Source organism: Strix uralensis, chromosome 8, assembly GCF_047716275.1.
Source record: "Strix uralensis isolate ZFMK-TIS-50842 chromosome 8, bStrUra1, whole genome shotgun sequence".
Lineage (NCBI taxonomy): Eukaryota > Metazoa > Chordata > Aves > Strigiformes > Strigidae > Strix > Strix uralensis.
The window spans coordinates 2,573,046-2,589,617 of NC_133979.1; the positions used below are offsets into that span (position 1 = coordinate 2,573,046).

The window sequence follows — 16,572 nt, forward strand, 5'->3', positions numbered from 1 at the left end:
TGAGCTGCTATTTGGGAATTAAAGAAAAAAGCAAAAAACAATTGGATCTGCAAGCCGGTAGTGATGGGTGGAGGCACTTCAGTTTATGGCTTTTAATTCCCTCTACCAAAATACACACGACGGATTACACAGGCCACAGGCAATTGCTGTGCCTAATGCTCTGCATTACTTTTATCGGGGGAAGTTAAATAGGAAAATAAAAAAACCACTTTACGTGCAACAAGGATGGGAGGGCAGGAGCAACCGGCTTCACCAGCACTGTCAGAACTGGCTTTTTGAGCAGTATTTTGGGTTATATCAAATAAAGGAGTTGGCTGTAAGACAGGACCCAAGCAGCAGCATTGTGTCCAAGCCCAACACCTGAGGGATCCCCTTCACTGAGGGATTTTCTCCTGTGTTCAAGTGGGGATGCTCTGACTCCTCTTCTTCCCCCCTTCTCCTCCTCCTCAGCTCCTGCAAAGAAACCCCAGGTGAAAAATGACCTGCTACCTGCAGGCACGTCCCGCAGCTTCGGCGCAGGGAAAAGACTGTGCACAGCCCAGCTTTCCCCGGAGATCGGCTATAACTCACACACAGACACGGCCAGCGCAGCGATAAGCAGGAGAAAAAATTTATTTACATCTTCCGAGCAGTAACACAGCTGCAGTGATTCACTGGGAAGAAACCCCAGGAAGAAAACTCGGCGTGACGTGCCAGCGGTGACCCTCCTCCCCCACACAGTATCTTGGGTCGGTACAAAATTGCTGTCGCTTTAGAAAAGGCGTGAGATTCACAGTAAAGTACCAAAGGGGAGCGCGGTGGGGACGAAAGGCGAGGGACACGTGTCGCTCCAGGACCTCATCCCTGCTGGTATTTGGTCTATGAAAATGCACCGTACGACAACTCTTGTCGAAAAATCTATCCCGAGGGCTCGAGGCATGCACGGCTGTGGGATTTCTACATCTACAATAGGGCTCAAAGCCTTTAAAACAAGCGCTCGGGCGGCTCTCCTGGGGCAAAGGCATCTGCAAGCCCTGTCCTGCCGCTGGGCGCTGCGTGGGGCTAGCCTCTCCGCAGGAGGCATTTTGCAGCAGGGAAGGATGAGACGCAAGAGCTAGGCAAGGGAAAGAAGGCAGCAGCCCCCCTGCCCGGCACTCGGCCCCGGCAGAGCCGCCCGCCGCGGCCAGGCTGCTTTTTTAGCCTAAAAATACCTCCCCATCATCTCCTGCCCAACACTGTTAGGAAGAAAACAGCACACACATTTCGGCTATTTCTAGATTTGTGTTTAAAAACGGCCCAGACCTTCGTCCGAGGGTCATGGGAAAATCTGAAATCTTTCTTAAATAGGATTTCATTGCAGGGTGAAAGATTTGTGTCCTCCCAGCCCGGGAGCTCTGGGGGGGATGGAAAGGCCCCCCAGGGACAGCAGTGAATCCCTCCGCTCCCACCCAGGAAATTCCCATCCCAAGGGGGATGCAGACCCCTCCCCTGCCACCACTGCATCATCGCTTTCACCCGCAGGCAGGCAACGAGCAGGCAGCTCGGCTTATGCCCAACGGCTTCTGGCTCCGTTATCAGGAGAGAGCCTGGGAAAAAATACCTCAGATGGAGAGAAAAAACATCAGGGGCTTCTCAGATAGCACGAGGATGCGGGTGGCTCAGCAGGGATGAAAGACTCCCAGGGATGGGCCGAAGTTTCGCATGCGGAGCCTGTGCGTCCGTAAAAAAGCCAGTCAGCTCCCCCTCCCCTGCCGCAAGGCCACTCTCCAAGCAAAAATAAAAACAGTGACATTTCAGCAACAGAAACTTGCCCAGGCTGCTCTAATTAATCAAACGGGTGACAGGGAGTGACAGCTTTTCTGTCCTCCTGCTGAGCCACCCATGGCAGACTGCAGCATGCTCTGCGAACGCAAGCAGCTTCGTGCAGAGCTCCCAAAAGTCGATGCTAAAATTCAGCACTTTTTTTTTAAACCTTTAAAAATACACATCTTGCTTTTTTCTTAAATATATAGTCTATAAAATAAGGCAACTCAAGGAGACGAAAAGAACGTCCCCATTGCTTAGGTACTGCATCCTACCACTGAAGAGGGTTACAGTACTTCCAGTTGAGAAAAGCCACTCCACTCAGCCACAAGGCTCCTGCCCATGAGAAGAGGAGCAACACGCTCAAAATGATGCTGTAAATCTCAGGGAAATGCCTGGGCACAGCCCTCGGCAGCCCCTGCATGCATCCCAAGGAACAGAAGGCTCTCATCCCTCCGGGCGTTCGTGGGGAAAGAGCCACTTCTGCCAGGGATGCTGCAGCCGCAGCGGGAACTGCTTAGGGACCCCCCCATCTCCAGGGGACCTCAGGGACAAAGGCAGCACAGAAGATGGAATGACTTGATTTCTCCCCAAAACTGAAGCACACATCAGAATAACTCTTTGGGAGAAACTCTTACAACATGACTGTATCTTGTAGTATTAAAAGCTATAAACAAGGTAAGCACAAAGCAGTGCAGCTCATCCCCAGCACAGATCCTGCTCAGTGTCACAGCATCTCATGAAAACTCGACTGTACAGCAGATTCTTAGAAGAGGGGTTTCATCTCTATGGAAGAAGCACAAGTGTGTGTTTTACCTCCAATGTTTTCCCTCTCACGCATATTAAAGCTGGAAACGTGATCATCACATTTCTGAGCTTCACGGTTTGCACTTTTTCCATGTTGCTCACCAGTTCCCGCTGGGCTAAGTCCTCCTTTTTAGAGCTTTATTTCTCTGAGAAGTAAATCTAATAGAAAATAACTTATAGAAAAAACCTAGCGAGTAGTCTGCAGTAAACGGTACTGTGGAGCAACAGGATGGCACATTGTAGGCTCAAAGAGAGCCTGGGGTTTGTACGGGGGTGGCAAGGACATCATGGCAAGCTGGGTAGACCTGGTATGATCATTACCCAGGTTTGCATCACTGATCTGTGTGTGTACTTGGGCCGTAGGCAGGAATACTTTATAGCCTCAAAAGAGAAAAAAACCCCTTACTCTAGCAGACTTGACCTTATAAGCAAAGATCTTTTGGCCCCGATACTGGCTATAACCATGTATCCACCAATGTCACTCAGTACACCCAGGGAAGGGACTTTTGATACCACACGACCGCTTAATCTGAGCACAGCCCCAGTGCCGTGCAGAGAAACCAAATCCGTCATCGAATTAACTCTTGGTCCTTGGCACAAGCTGTTTAGTTCTCTTCGTCCGAGACAACGGGTGGGATCTTGCTGGAAAGCAGGGTGTACACGTACGGCCAGATCTTGTTGGTCTCTGTCCCCGAGAAGGAGTGAAGGATGCCCCTGCTCCTGGAAGAGAGAAGGGAGAAGAAGTCAGCACCAGCCCTTCCTGAGGATGGCTGGGGACAGCCCGGCCAGGCTGGAAGCTCACCGATGGCTTTTTGGGCAAAAGGAGGGGAATAATGGGGACGAGCAGCGGCTGCTCCCATCCACACCGTTCGCTGCGCCCAGCTGCACTCACACATGGATGAGCCAAACCCAGGTAAGCACAAATAATCACATTACCCACGACGACAGCTCACCCTCATCCCCCTAAAGACCACTCACTCTCTAAAGCACTTTATAGACGTAAATCAGCAGGATTTATTCATGTGCTTAAGCGAGTGGGAAATTCAGGGCTCCAATTCTCCCTCCTCCCCTGCAAGGTCGCTTTTGGCCCCCCATGGACCACTTGCTGCTTTTCAAAATGCCCCCGGGCACCCGCTCCCTTTCAGCAGTGAATTGCCACCCTACAGTAATCCATCTATTCCCAACTCAGCCAGGGGATGCCTGTCCCACACCACCAGCAGCGCAGCAGGGACAAGCCCAGGAACGTGTCTGTGCTCAGAGCAGACCCATCGAGCCAGCCCTGGGGTCTCTGCCCTCTTCCCAATTGCCCTGTACTTTACCTAAACATCTCGAGGCCCTGGACTGATTTTTTGCAGGGTGACTGCATGGCACATACCACCCTGGATCTGCACAGCACAGGGCGAACGGGTTTAGTTAGAAGCAGGGTAGAAAGCAGCTCGTGGGTGCACACAGGAGAGGAGCTGCCCTCTGCAAAATCACCGGCCCCACCGGCCCGCAGACCCTTGGCTCGCTCAGCGACAGCTCTGCGTGGGCAGGACAGGGTCTGAGCCCTCTCAGAGTTTCTCCATCTCTTGTGCTGGAGGACACTCACCCAAAAAGAAGCTAAAACTCTTAAGTGGTTGGGTTTTGTAGCGCTGATGGGCAGCACCTCTGAAAGCAAACAGGCTTCCCACCCTACGCAGCGGAGCTGGGGGGCAGAAGGGATTTGCAAGTGCCTTCTGCCGCAGCCAAAAAATCCCTCCCAAAATCTTTTTTTATGGGCACGCCGGGATTTATTTGCCTGGTCCGACTCACTTGTACAGCTCTATTACTGGCTTTGCAGCATCTTTGTATTTTCTGAGCCTGGCAGCAACAGCCTCGGGTTTGTCGTCCTCGCGCTGGACCAGCGGCTCGCCTGTCAGGTCATCGACGCCCTGCGGGAAGGCAAAGACCACCGCGGGGATGCAGCCACCAGCCCCACTGCCCACGCGGCATCTCCCAGCCACACCACCGCTGCCAAATGCCTCGGCCTGCTCCGCATCAATCGAGCATCCTTGGATGGCATTTAACATAAAGCCCATTTTCCTAATTAACACTTAGCACAACTCTTTCAGGCTGGCTCCCAAAGGCAAAGTGCTCCGGTGCTTACTACCCGGGATTTCTTCCCCAATGCTTTTTTTACAGAATCCCAGAATCATCTTGGTTGGAAAAGCCCTTGAAGATCCTCCAGTCCAACCACGAACCTCACACTGACCGTTCCCAACTCCACCAGATCCCTCAGCGCTGGGTCAACCTGACTCTTCAACCCCTCCAGGGATGGGGACTCCCCCCCTGCCCTGGGCAGCCCATTCCAACGCCCAACAACCCCTTCTGCAAAGAAATACTTCCTAAGAGCCAGTCTGACCCTGCCCTGGCGCAGCTTGAGGCCATTCCCTCTTGGCCTGGCGCTTGTTCCTTGGCTCAAGAGACTCATCCCCCCTCTCTGCACCCTCCTTTCAGGGAGTTGCAGAGGGCGATGAGGTCTCCCCTCAGCCTCCTCTTCTCCAGACTAAACCCCCCCAGTTCCCTCAGCCCCTCCCCATCAGACCTGTGCTCCAGACCCTGCACCAGCTCCGTTGCCCTTCTCTGGACACGCTCGAGTCATTCAATGGCCTTTTTGGAGTGAGGGGCCCAAAACTGAGCCCACTCATCGAGGTGCGGCCTCACCAGTGCCGAGTCCAGGGGTAAGATCCCTTCCCTGTCCCTGCCGGCCACGCTATTGCTGATACAAAACAATCTCAGCTCACGCAGGGAAAGGCTCCGCTGATCTTTTCCTTTTGTGAATTGCTCCCAGCCACCACCACCGCGACACTACGAGCTCTTACCTGGATCTGGGGGGGGTTGAAGTCCATATTGTACACCCTCCCACTGCCCGGGTGGACCCAGCGGGCGCTCAGCCGATCCTTCAGCGTCTCGAAGGGTATGTTCAAGCTGATCACCAGGTCCAGCTCACAGATCCTGTCCAGCGCCTCGGCTTGCCCCAGCGTCCGAGGGAAACCTGTGCAGGCACCGCAACAGAAAAGGGCTGTCATGTGAGGCAGGAAAGCAGCAGTGATGGAGCCAAAACCGCCCGCCCCACAGCCCCGGAGCTGCAAAACCACCACGGCTCCTCACTATAGCACAAGCGGCGTGAAAGACAGGCATCCACCATATGGCAACAATAAAAAATAGCTCCTACAGCACCGACTCCCGAAATACAACACACGGGTCGCCGTGGGCTCGTGTTTTCCTGCAAAGTCGTGTCTGGTGCAGGGCCGGCGTCCCTGCACAGAGGCTGGAGGCGAGTAAGAGGGAACAGGCAACAACTAAATGGGGATAAATGCTGGAATTACAAAGAAAAACCTGAAGGAAACAAAATGTTGTGCAGAGATGAGTAACACACTGCTGGTTTACATGGAGGACATCAAGAGCACTGCAGTAAAATGGTTTGTACAGCCATCACCCATCTCTCCAAAACCCCCATCCTCCGAGGCACCAGGTGGTACCTTTTGTTCCAAAAAACCAGCGAGCTGGTGGGAGCATCTGCTCTTGCCACTGGACTCCAACCAGGGGTGACTCCAAGCCGGTCTCTCTAGCTTTCTCTAACAACAGCCTTTTTTCACTTTTTTAACCTTTTTTTACATCTGTAAAACCCTCTGAGAGCTCCCAGGCTTTTCCCAAGCAGAGTATTATTAGCTGAGAGCTTGTCAGGGCATCGGCACAGGGAATGAATCGACCATTATGAGAAAGAATACATAAAGTCAGTCTGTTATTTATATTATCAAACGGACCACTTGAAATAAATACGCTCCTCGTCACGGTACTGCTGGAGTGGGGCTCTGGCTGCAGCCACCGCTCGCACCCCCAGGCAGATGAATTCCCCCAAAATTAGGAGGAGGAACATGACGGCGCAGGGCTGCCAGCATCGCCGCTGCCTGCGTTCAGATTTTAATTTCGGGGGCAGCCTGGCCCTCGAACATCTTGGTATAAGCAGCGGTCAGCACACAAAGCAGGAGGCTCCCAAAATCCTCATTACCAGCCCACAGCTGGAATTGTTTCACCCTTGCAGCACCCTCTGTGGGACCTCCGGATGCAAAGCTGTGATGAAATGGGAGCTGGTCCCCAGGCTGGGCTGCTGGGGGTTGTACTGTGAGAAATCAGCATCTTGAGCTGCAAGAACCCGCATCTGAGCGTGTCGATGCAAAACCCCATCAACGTGTTGAAATGCCAGAGTTTTAATACAGTGAAATATTTACTTGTTTATGCAATGCTTGTTGCTGTAATATTTGTTAATTGCCATGTTCCCTGATGAATTAAGTGGCATTGTTGTAATAAGAACGAAATTTTAATAGTGAGGGTTCACAGGAATCTTCAAGGCAGCCTGAACCTACAGGACCTGAGGTCTCTGACACCCACCCTGTGAGCCCACAGGGACAATGCTGCCGGAACCCCCCAGCGCTGCCGGATCCCTGCTGGGTGAGAAAAGCTCGTCCGGACCCCCCCGGCACAAGCCACCCCTCCTCTGGGGCCACTCAGGGCCATGTGGGGAAGCAGTCCAGCTCTACCACCCTTCAGTCCATGGCACTACACCGCGGACTTATTTTAGTTGTAAACTATTTTGTGTTTTCCCTATCAGGAGCCTGAGAGCACTCCAAAAGCCCAAGTTATAAATCAGCTGGCTCAGTCTTATATCTGTATGCAGGGACTCTTTCAAAGAGCTCCGGCAGATTGGCGAGGGAGGGTTTCTCCCCCTGCAACAGCCACGGCTGCTCGTCCCCACGTGTCACACCTGCCTGTGCCCAACACCACGGGTAAATGCGACCTGCCCAGCCCTGCCCCATCCCCTTACCAAGCCCCAAAGCAGTTTCTAGAGCTGCCATCAGCCCTCGCCAGCTCCCAGGCCACCGGCAGCGATGCACCACAGCTGCTGGCACACAGCTTCACCACCGAAGGCTGCAGAGCTCCTGGTGAACCCTCTGCTGCTCCTCTCACCGCTTGCCTTGCCGCTTTGCTCTCAGCATCTCCACCCGCACCTCAGGTGGCTTTTGGGCTTGGGATGAGCACCTCCTTTGCACACATACAGAGGTGGAAAGAGGTTTTCCTTGGCTTGCCTCCAGGCCTGCTCTGCTTGCTGGCTCGGCTTTATGAAACACCCATCTCCTTTCCCTGCCCTTCCCTTTCCCGGACGTGTGCCAAGGGCTCAGCTGGACACGCACGTGCTGCTGCTTAGGGCAGAGGGAAAAAACACCCGCAGGCAGAAGTCTCTGCTGGCAGGTTGGCTCCTGCCTCTCCTCCCACGACCAGCAAAGGCACCTTCTGGTTTTTCTCTCTCCTGGTGCTGCCAAACCATTAGCAGCAAAATAATCTTTTAAAGGGGGCTGGGATTTTCCTGTCCAGAGGGGACTCACCGTCGAGCAGCCAGTGCTGCTCTCGCCGCTTCTCCAGCTCCGTCATCATCACGCGCGTGATGACGTGGTCCGGCACCAGAAGGCCTCGCTCAAGGTATTGCTTTGCCAAGACGCCAACTTCTGTTCAAGAGAAGAAAAAAAAACCACAAAAGACAAAAAAAAAAAGCAGCATGACATTTCCGCTTAAAAAATATCGCTCCCCCTCAAATTCTGCCTGTGCTCCCAAATCGCTCATCCAGGAGCATTTCGGCAGCATCCCTCTGCTCATAGCTGTCGCTTCTGATAGCCAGGGGCCACGCGGTCCTTTTGGTGCTGCAAAAATGCAAATGCCTGAAATCCCCCCGAGCAAGACCACGGTGCCACAGAGGAGACATTTCCAGTGAAGCCAGGAGGACAAATGATGCATTTGAGCAATGCTTGCAGATCTGGCAGCACTCGGCTCATAGGCACAAAGTTTCCATGTACAACCAGCATCAGAAAAAGCTGGCGTCATCACTTATAAACGATCTGAAGAGGTGCAAATTCACAATTTCCCATGCGAAACATCAGTAAACAGGCATGACCAGCAAGCTCATGCGAAACCCAAACCTCAAAGCGTTTGTTAAATCGCTGCTGAAAGCAGAAGACGGCTTCCCATCCAAAGACTTCAGAGCCTCAACTTAAGATACGCTCAGATAAGAAAATTATTTCCAAGATCAAATCCTTGAGAACATAATTGCGGTGTAACTGCAAGGTAAATATACCATACCAGGCTCCTGCCTGGCTCTCCCCCGCATCGCCCAGCTGGAGCTGACAACACTGGAGGACAAGCCAGCGGTGGTTTCTGCACAGGTAACACCATGTCTTGGATCCACTTTCATGGCAGCCTGGCATCACCCGGGGCAGCCACTGCCAGCAGGTTTGTTATGGGTTTATTCTGCTTATATTTTTATTGAAGCTGGGGTAAAGCAGATGTTACTTCAAGGAGAAATGCAATAAATTCAGTTGGTTCTTACATTACAGCTTGCCTGCGATTTTCTTTTAGCCACTCAAAGGCACAAAGAAACTGTTTGGAAAACGCAAATATTCTTTGCCACCGTGTGTGACAAGTCCTGATCCTGCCACCAGAAGAGGTCTGGCCTTTTCCTCTTGGACCAGGACCAGACCGACACCTCTTCTGCTCTCTTCCCACAGCAGCTGAAATAGCACTTGTCACCAGAAATGAACAATTTCGCAATCAATTTTTGCAAGATTTCTGGTGAGGACAGCACATTTTAGCCAAAGTATGAGTCCTCTCTAAAAAAAGCCACAGGATCCTGCATTTGGAGGCAGGCTCCCATTTTCCAGACTGCAGCAAGATGTCAACGCGGGCAGGCACACGCACCTGGCTGCGGGCTGAATTCTGAGCTGCAGGAGGGGTTTTTTTTTGCAACAGAGACAGTTCCTGGAGAGAGTTCATCTGATCTAACGGGGGAACCTGACGCAGACGCAGCCTGCATGGACCCCCCCTTGGGATCACGAGGCCAGGGCGAGCCCAGGAAACCTCGCAGGCTCCTGAAACGATCTGCAGAGGATGCCTGGCAGGAAAGTGGGGCAGGTCAGGGCTGCCACGCTCCCCGGTTGGAAACCAGCCTCCGGAACGGGGCAGGCAGCAGGCGCTGACTCACCAGCCTGCGGGGCTGAGTCACTGCCGGGACAGGGACCGTGTCCCCCTTCCTCCGCTCCACAAAGGCATTTCAGCTCGCCCCGCTGAGCAGCTCTTTGCTTGGAGCCACGGTGGCTGCCAAGCACCGAGAGCAGAAAATACCTTTTTTGCAATGACAAGTTTGTTGTCGCTGCCTGTACGTCACCAGCGCTGCTGGCAGCTCTCCTGCTTGGGAAAGCAAAGGACACGGGGATGGAAAGAATACACGACGTCTTATGCAACCAGCACAGAGACCTGCTAGGGCATAAATATTATTGCATCCGCCTACATTTTTTCATATTTATTCACATGGTCTGCACATTGCCACAGGCTTGCAGGGAACGCGCTGGCTGGCAGGGCAGAGCTGCTCCCAGGGCAGAGCCCGGTGGCCGCGGAGGCTGGAGCTGCAGCAGAAGGTCCCGCTCCACCCCGAGGAGGGCTGGCCATCCGAGGGACCGGCTGCTGCTCAGCGGGGCTACTGGAGCTGGAAAATACACCCAGTCGCAGCTGTGAAGTCTGGAAATAGAGGGGAGGCCCACAGCTCGGCATCACGGAGGCTGCGATTTTCCCACGCCCCCGAAACGGGTGGGCAGCTCTCCACTGCTCCGCCATGGATGACTCCTGTGGCTGGGGATGCTGCTCCTCTGTGCCCCTCCCCGTGCGTATCGGGGAGACACACCAGCGTGCGGGGCATGCACCAGCACTGGGGTGTACATAGCAATGTGGGGGCATGCAGCAGCATGGGGGGAATGCACTACGGGGAGGGGTCCACGCACCAGCACAGGGTGCTGACTGCTTCCAGACAGCTACTGGAGCCTCTCCCTCCTCCAAAGCACACGCGGCACCACACTCTTCCTCTTGCCGAGGAGGAGCAGGCATGTATTTTCATGAAGGACCTGCAGAGCTGCCCAACACCAGGGATGCTCCGAAGAGTATCATCCCTGCAGCACAGCCCTGCTCCCGATGGGTTTCTTCAAGGCAGCTCCAATTTATCTCTGATTTTTACATTTGCTATCCCCTTCCCAGCCACCCCAGTCATCAGCCCCGGAGCCCATCCTGCTCTACGCAAGCCCCCTAGTACAGCACTCCCCAGCCACAAGGTAAAGGGGAGCAGGGTTTGGGCACTCCTTCCCGAGCTGGGTGAAAGATCCTGGTCCCCCCACATCAGGACCTGGGGCTCACCCCTATTGCACTGCACTGCACCTATCAGAGAAGCAAAATCCCTGTTGCTATGGCCAGGTGCAGAGAAGGGTTGCATGCAGTTACTCCAGGTAGCAAGGGGCTCCTTAGATGCTCCTCGGTGCTGCCTGAGCTTGGCCAGCAGTGCCAAACTCCGTGCAAAACAGCCTCTTGACTCACAGGCTTAATCCCATTAATCTAATGACCGTGAGTTTAATCCACGCATGGGATTTCGGGCTCTCTGTGGCTTCCCCCACGCGACCCTCATCGGCAGCCGTCCCTCCTTATCAAAGCAACACCGAGTTACAGCCGAGGCCACAAGCAACAAAACAGCCACCCAGGACCAGGCAGGACAGGCTGGAGGAGAGGCTGTTCCCAAACACGGCGCTTGGCAGCCTCCAGACCCTGCCAGATAACCCTGGACTTTTCTGCCCTACGGTGCAACCTTTGACATGATTTTTTTTTTTATTTAGGCTACAGCAACATGATCTGGAGTTAACGAAGAGGAGAAACGCCACATGGTTAACAGGGCACCAGCTGCAGCCGCCTGCGCACCAGCACTGTTAAGCTGCAACAATGCCAGCTGGCCAGGGCCAGATGTCACCCCAGTTTTGGGACCCCGGGACCTCTTTCCTGATGCGGATGCTGCACCCAGGGCCCTTGCTCCCACCCCATCTCTGCCAGCAGCACATTGCTTTGGGGAGCCGGAGCCTGGTGTGGCCCCAAACTCGGGCTTGTTGGATGGACAGTGGGGTCTGTCTAGGGGGCAGCAGCCAGCACCGGGGGAAAACCCCGCGGGCAGAGTATCACTGCCGGTCCCGCATGTAAAGATAAAGCACTGACCCTATGGAAAACCAAAGGGCTGGCAGGTTGCATCTCCTGGCTCAGTGCACGGCTCTGCCAGAGAAGACCCTCACCCATGGGGAAGGTGGGGAGAAGGACTGTGGGGCTCGCACACAACCCCCTTGGCCTTTCTTTTGTGCTTACTTTGGTCAACGCTAACAAATGAAATTTGTCACAAGGAGGGGACACCTCCAATGAAGAACATCAAAGGGGAAGGGTGGGGCAGACACAAGACCCACATGTCTCTCAGGGGATGCAGACCCTCAGTCAAAGCCACTTGGAAAATAAATTAAGTTGTATTGCAAATTAACTGCTGAGTCCTGCTGAGAGCCCAGGATGCTGTCAACATCAAAGCTGCCAACATCACCTGGGTACCAGGGCAAGTACTGGCCAAGGAAATGGCTCACCACCCTCCAGCACCCCTGCCTAGCACCAAAAGCACAGCTTCTAAGCCTTCCAAGACTTAAAAAGTCCCTTTCCTACAGCAGGGCGGCCACTCACTAAGTGAGCCACTAATTAACGGACAAACGCGCCGTAGGGGATGTTACTCCCAGCAAAACTTCAAGCACTTCAGCCGTGGCTGCGCGTTCAGCTGCTTCACTCGGCTGCAAAGCAAAGTCCTGGTTTCCTGAGGCCACCGACACCAGTGCCGAGCCAGGCACACTCTCTGCACCAGGCAGCTCGGGCTTCCTCGGCAGCTGGAGCCCTCCATGCCGCCCGAGCCCAAACCCCGCAGCCACGGCTACTTTATATCATGCAAGGGCAAGCAGGAAAATGCTGTGTATTGATGCCTCCCTGCCGTCCTCAGACTGAGATTACTCTAAAAACACCGGACTGACAGGTCCCTTCGGGATGACGATTCTGTAATTAATCTGTTTGTATCAAAGGGCCCCAGCTCTCCTAAAATGCAAAGCCAGTGGTGCAGATGATAAACTCGGGAGGAGAGTCTACTTCCACCTAGGCTCCCCCGGAGCTGGCACACTGCAGCACGGGCGTGTAACAGCTTGTCCAAAACAAATAGCAAAAAAAAAAATAGCAAATAGCTGCAGCTTACTGAGAGCTGTAACCAGAGGCTGAGTCAAAGGTGGGACCTGAACGTCACGCAGCTGTACCAAACTAAGGCTGATTTACTTCTGAGTAATTTTACCCGCATTTCTGTGTTGTTTTCTTTGGGAAACTGAATTTACCCAATGCACTTTGGGAAACGCCTTCAGCTAACTCCGTTCACAGCCCCTTCTTCCTTCTCCAGTGTCCCCAGAGAAGCTCCACAGCAAGACTATGAACTGAAATACCAAATTCAGGAAAGACGCTCACTTAGAGCTCGATCATGCAAGTTCCCGGGTGGGCACACAGTCTCACTGCGCTGCCCCGCTCCCGCACGCCTCACCTCTGCTTGCTTTTCACCCACGCCTTTTGTCCTTCAGCCAAAGCAGTCATTGGGATTTTCCTAATTTTGACCTTCCCTCCAAAGGAAATATTATTGTCCTTTTTATTTATAAAAGGAAATCTGGATATTTTTATATGAGTGACAGTGCTGCGTGCAACACCCTTCCTGGAGCATGCAGCTCTCCAAAACTTTACCCTCCCTTTTTTTTTTTCCTCCCCCTTTCTGTTACCCTTCTAAAAAAGGGAAATCACTTCTAGTTTTCTCGGCTTGTTTTGTATCAATGCCGTTTTACCGTTCCCCTGCCCGGTGAGTCAGCTTCCCTCCTGGGTCAGGCTTTCACACATTAGCAGAGGAGAGAAGGAAAAAGAAATACGCTGGGATTGCCTAACGGAGGAACCCGAGCGCAAGCTGGGGTGCAGCACGCCCGCTCCCGAGCACTCATCGGGGCCAGGGAGCATCTCCCCAGCCGACAGCGCTGCCTGGGGCGCAAACACAGCAAAGACCATCGGTAGTCCCAAGGGCTTTGGAGATGGGTGTCAAACACGGGACGGGCAGGAGCAGAGAGCCGCCGCCGATAAAAAGCTGGGTATATCGATGCCTCCCTGCCGTCCTTGGACTGAGATGACTCTAAAAACACCGGACTGACGGGTCCCTTCGGGATGATGATTCCGTAACGATTCTATTTCTATCGAAGGGTCCCACCTCCTCCGCCTCCCCACTTTCTGGGAGTTTTATAAGGATGGGGGGACACGCACCGGCACCTCATAACACCCCACCGGCTTCGCTGCCAGGGCTGGCACGGCCCAGCACATCACGGCACCCAGCCACAGCACCCTGTGACCCGCAGCGATTTTTCCAGCTGGGTTTCCCCCGTGGCACGTCCTCAATCCATCCCTCCCCCTGTGGGTGCCACACAGGCTCAGCGTGCACCAACATTTCAGCCATCTGCCGTCCAGCCCTTGGCAGTTTTTACCCCATTCCTGCGCAGCCACCTGAGGCAATGGAGTTATTCATAACACGCCACCCGCGTCCCCGGACACCGCCGTTAACCGTCGGTGCGTGAGCAGGCGGGTTATTCATACCCACCCGCCGCAGGGATGAAACCATTACGCACCCGCACCTCCCCAGGGCATCAGACCCTCCTTCTATCGGGCAGCTCCGGGTGGAAGGAGGCGGCGGACAACGAGCTGTGTGCCAACCCCACGGGAAAAAAAAAACAACCAACCCACGGGGTACCCAGGGGGGTGTGGGGGGGTTCCCCATCCCATTACCATCCCCATCTCCATCCCTATCGCCGCCCCATCGAAGATGCGCGGGGCTGGAGACCCCCACCCCGGCGCCGGTCCCCACTGTCCCCGTGTCGTGTGTGCCTGTCCCCGTCCCCCCGTCCCCCCCCCGCGACGGGGCGGCCCCGGGGGCACTCACCGCCGCCCCCACGGAGGCTCTCCCGCAGGAATTGCCCGCTGGAAAGGTGCTGGAGCCCGAAGCTACGGGCGATCCTCTCGCACACCGTCCCCTTGCCCGAGCCGGGGGGTCCCAGCACCACCGCCCGCAGCAGCTTGGAGGCCATGACCGGCTGCCGGAGCCCGGCCCGGGACCCTGCGGGGCAGGACAGCGCGTCAGGCGGCTCCGGCCCCCCCGCGCCGTGCCGAGCCGTGCCGAGCCCAGCCGCTCCCCCCGCATCCAGCCGCCGCCGCGGCCCGTACACATCAGCAGGGCGGGGGGGAGGGGGGGGGAAGCACCGGCTGCCGGCGCCGCCCGTCCGCCCCCTCGGGCCGCGGCACCCTGGGACTTGTAGTCCCGCAGCCCACCCGCGACGGGACCCCCGCCGCACGGGCCGGCCTGGCCCCGGGGGGGGGTCCCCGCGGAGGTGGGGAGGGAGGGGGCTGCGGTTGGGGCACCGGGGGGCGGGCGGACGGTTGTTAAAAAACACCCGTTGGGGCTTTGGGCGGGCGGTGCACGTCCTGCACGGCCACCACGCCGGCGCTGCTGGGGGGGGGGGGGTATGACCCCATGGGGGGCTGCGGCCACCGCTGCAACCGCACCGGCAGCGAACGGACCGGCTGCCGAGACAGCCTGCGTACGCACAGCCTGCAAAAACAGCCTGAAAAAGGTACAACCTGTAAATGCACAGTCTGCAAAGACAGTCTGAAAAACGCACAACCTGCGAACACACAGGCTGTAGAGACAGTCTGAAAAATGTACAACCTGTAAATGCACAGCCCACACACACAGTCTGAAAAGCGTACAACCTGTGAACACACAGCCCGCAAAGACAGTCTGAAAAATGCACGACCTGTGAACGCACAGCCCGCAAAGACAGTCTGAAAAATGTACAACCTGCAAATGCACAGCCTGCAAAGACAGTCTGATAAACGTACAACCTGTAAATGCACAGCCCACAAAGACAGTCTGAAAAATGTACAACCTGTAAATTCACAGTCTGCAAAGTCAGTCTGAAAAGTGTACAATCTGAGAATGCACAGCCTGCAAAAACAGTCTGAAAAATGTACAACCTGCAAATGCACAGCCTGCAAACAGCCTGCAAACAGCCTGAAGACGTACAGCCTGCAGACACACAGCCTGCATAGTCTGCAAATGCACAGCCTGCAAATGTACAGCTGGCAAACGTACAGTCCGCAAGCATACAGCCTGCAGGTGCATGGCCTGCAAAGACAGTCTGAAAAACGCACAACCTGTAAACACGCAGTGTGCAAACGCAGTCTGCACATGCATAGCTTGCCTATGCACAGCCAGCAGACATACAGCTTGCAATCACACAGCTGGCAAATGTACAACCTGCAAACGTACAGCCTCCAAACGTACAGCCGGCAGACGTACAGCCTGCAAATGTACAGCCAGCAGATGTACAACTGGCAGATACACAGCCTCCAAGCATACAGCTGGCAGATGTACAGCCGGCAGACGTACAGCCTTCAAATGTACAGCCTGCAAACATACAGCCTGGAGACATACAGCTGGGAGACATACAGCCTCCAAACATACAGCCTGCAAACGTACAGCCTGCAGATGTACAGCCGGCAGACATACAGCCTCCAAATGTAGAGCTGGCAGATGTACAGGCGGCAGATATACAGCCTGCAAAGACAGTCTGAAAGATGCACACCCTGCAAACAGCCTGCCGTGCTCACGGGGTGACAACGGGACACGCACACACACACCCACCCACACACACCCCCACACTCTCTCACACACCCCGCACACCCCTCGCACTGCCCTGGAGGGCGCTGCGTGTCTACACGCGCGGGTGTGCCCGCGTGACCCCGCGTGCCGGGGTGTGGAGGGGGCACCCCCGGCGAGACACCCCCGGCGAGACACCCCCACCCCGCTCGGGGTGCGGCAGGGCCCCGCGTGCCCACGCGCGTGTCCCCCCGCTCCCGCGTGCCCCCCGCCCTCCCCGCCGGAGCGTGGCTGCGCCTGTGCGTGCCCCCACGCCGCGCGCCCCCCCGCGCTCCCGCCCCCGGAAGCGCCCCGTCACATGGCCG

At 55.3% G+C, this 16,572-nt stretch overlaps 1 protein-coding gene across 2 annotated transcripts; it reads right to left on the minus strand.

The window, feature by feature from the left end:
* Positions 1 to 594: 594 nt before the first annotated feature.
* AK4 (adenylate kinase 4) lies at positions 595 to 14,900 on the minus strand. 2 transcript variants are annotated; one of them, XR_012629800.1, is made up of 6 exons: positions 14,492 to 14,900; positions 7,995 to 8,114; positions 5,433 to 5,605; positions 4,384 to 4,502; positions 2,599 to 3,309; positions 595 to 1,743 (listed from the first exon to the last, which is right to left on the minus strand). XR_012629800.1 is itself a non-coding variant. In XM_074875835.1 (5 exons), the coding sequence occupies exons 1-5, from the start codon at positions 14,634 to 14,636 to the stop codon at positions 3,195 to 3,197; spliced, it is 672 nt and encodes a 223-aa protein (XP_074731936.1). In that variant the 5' UTR covers positions 14,637 to 14,900; the 3' UTR covers positions 595 to 3,194. The 2 variants fall into 2 exon arrangements, 1 of the variants encoding a protein (XP_074731936.1); XM_074875835.1 differs by having other exon boundaries at positions 595 to 3,309.
* Between the last annotated feature and the right edge of the window lie 1,672 nt (positions 14,901 to 16,572).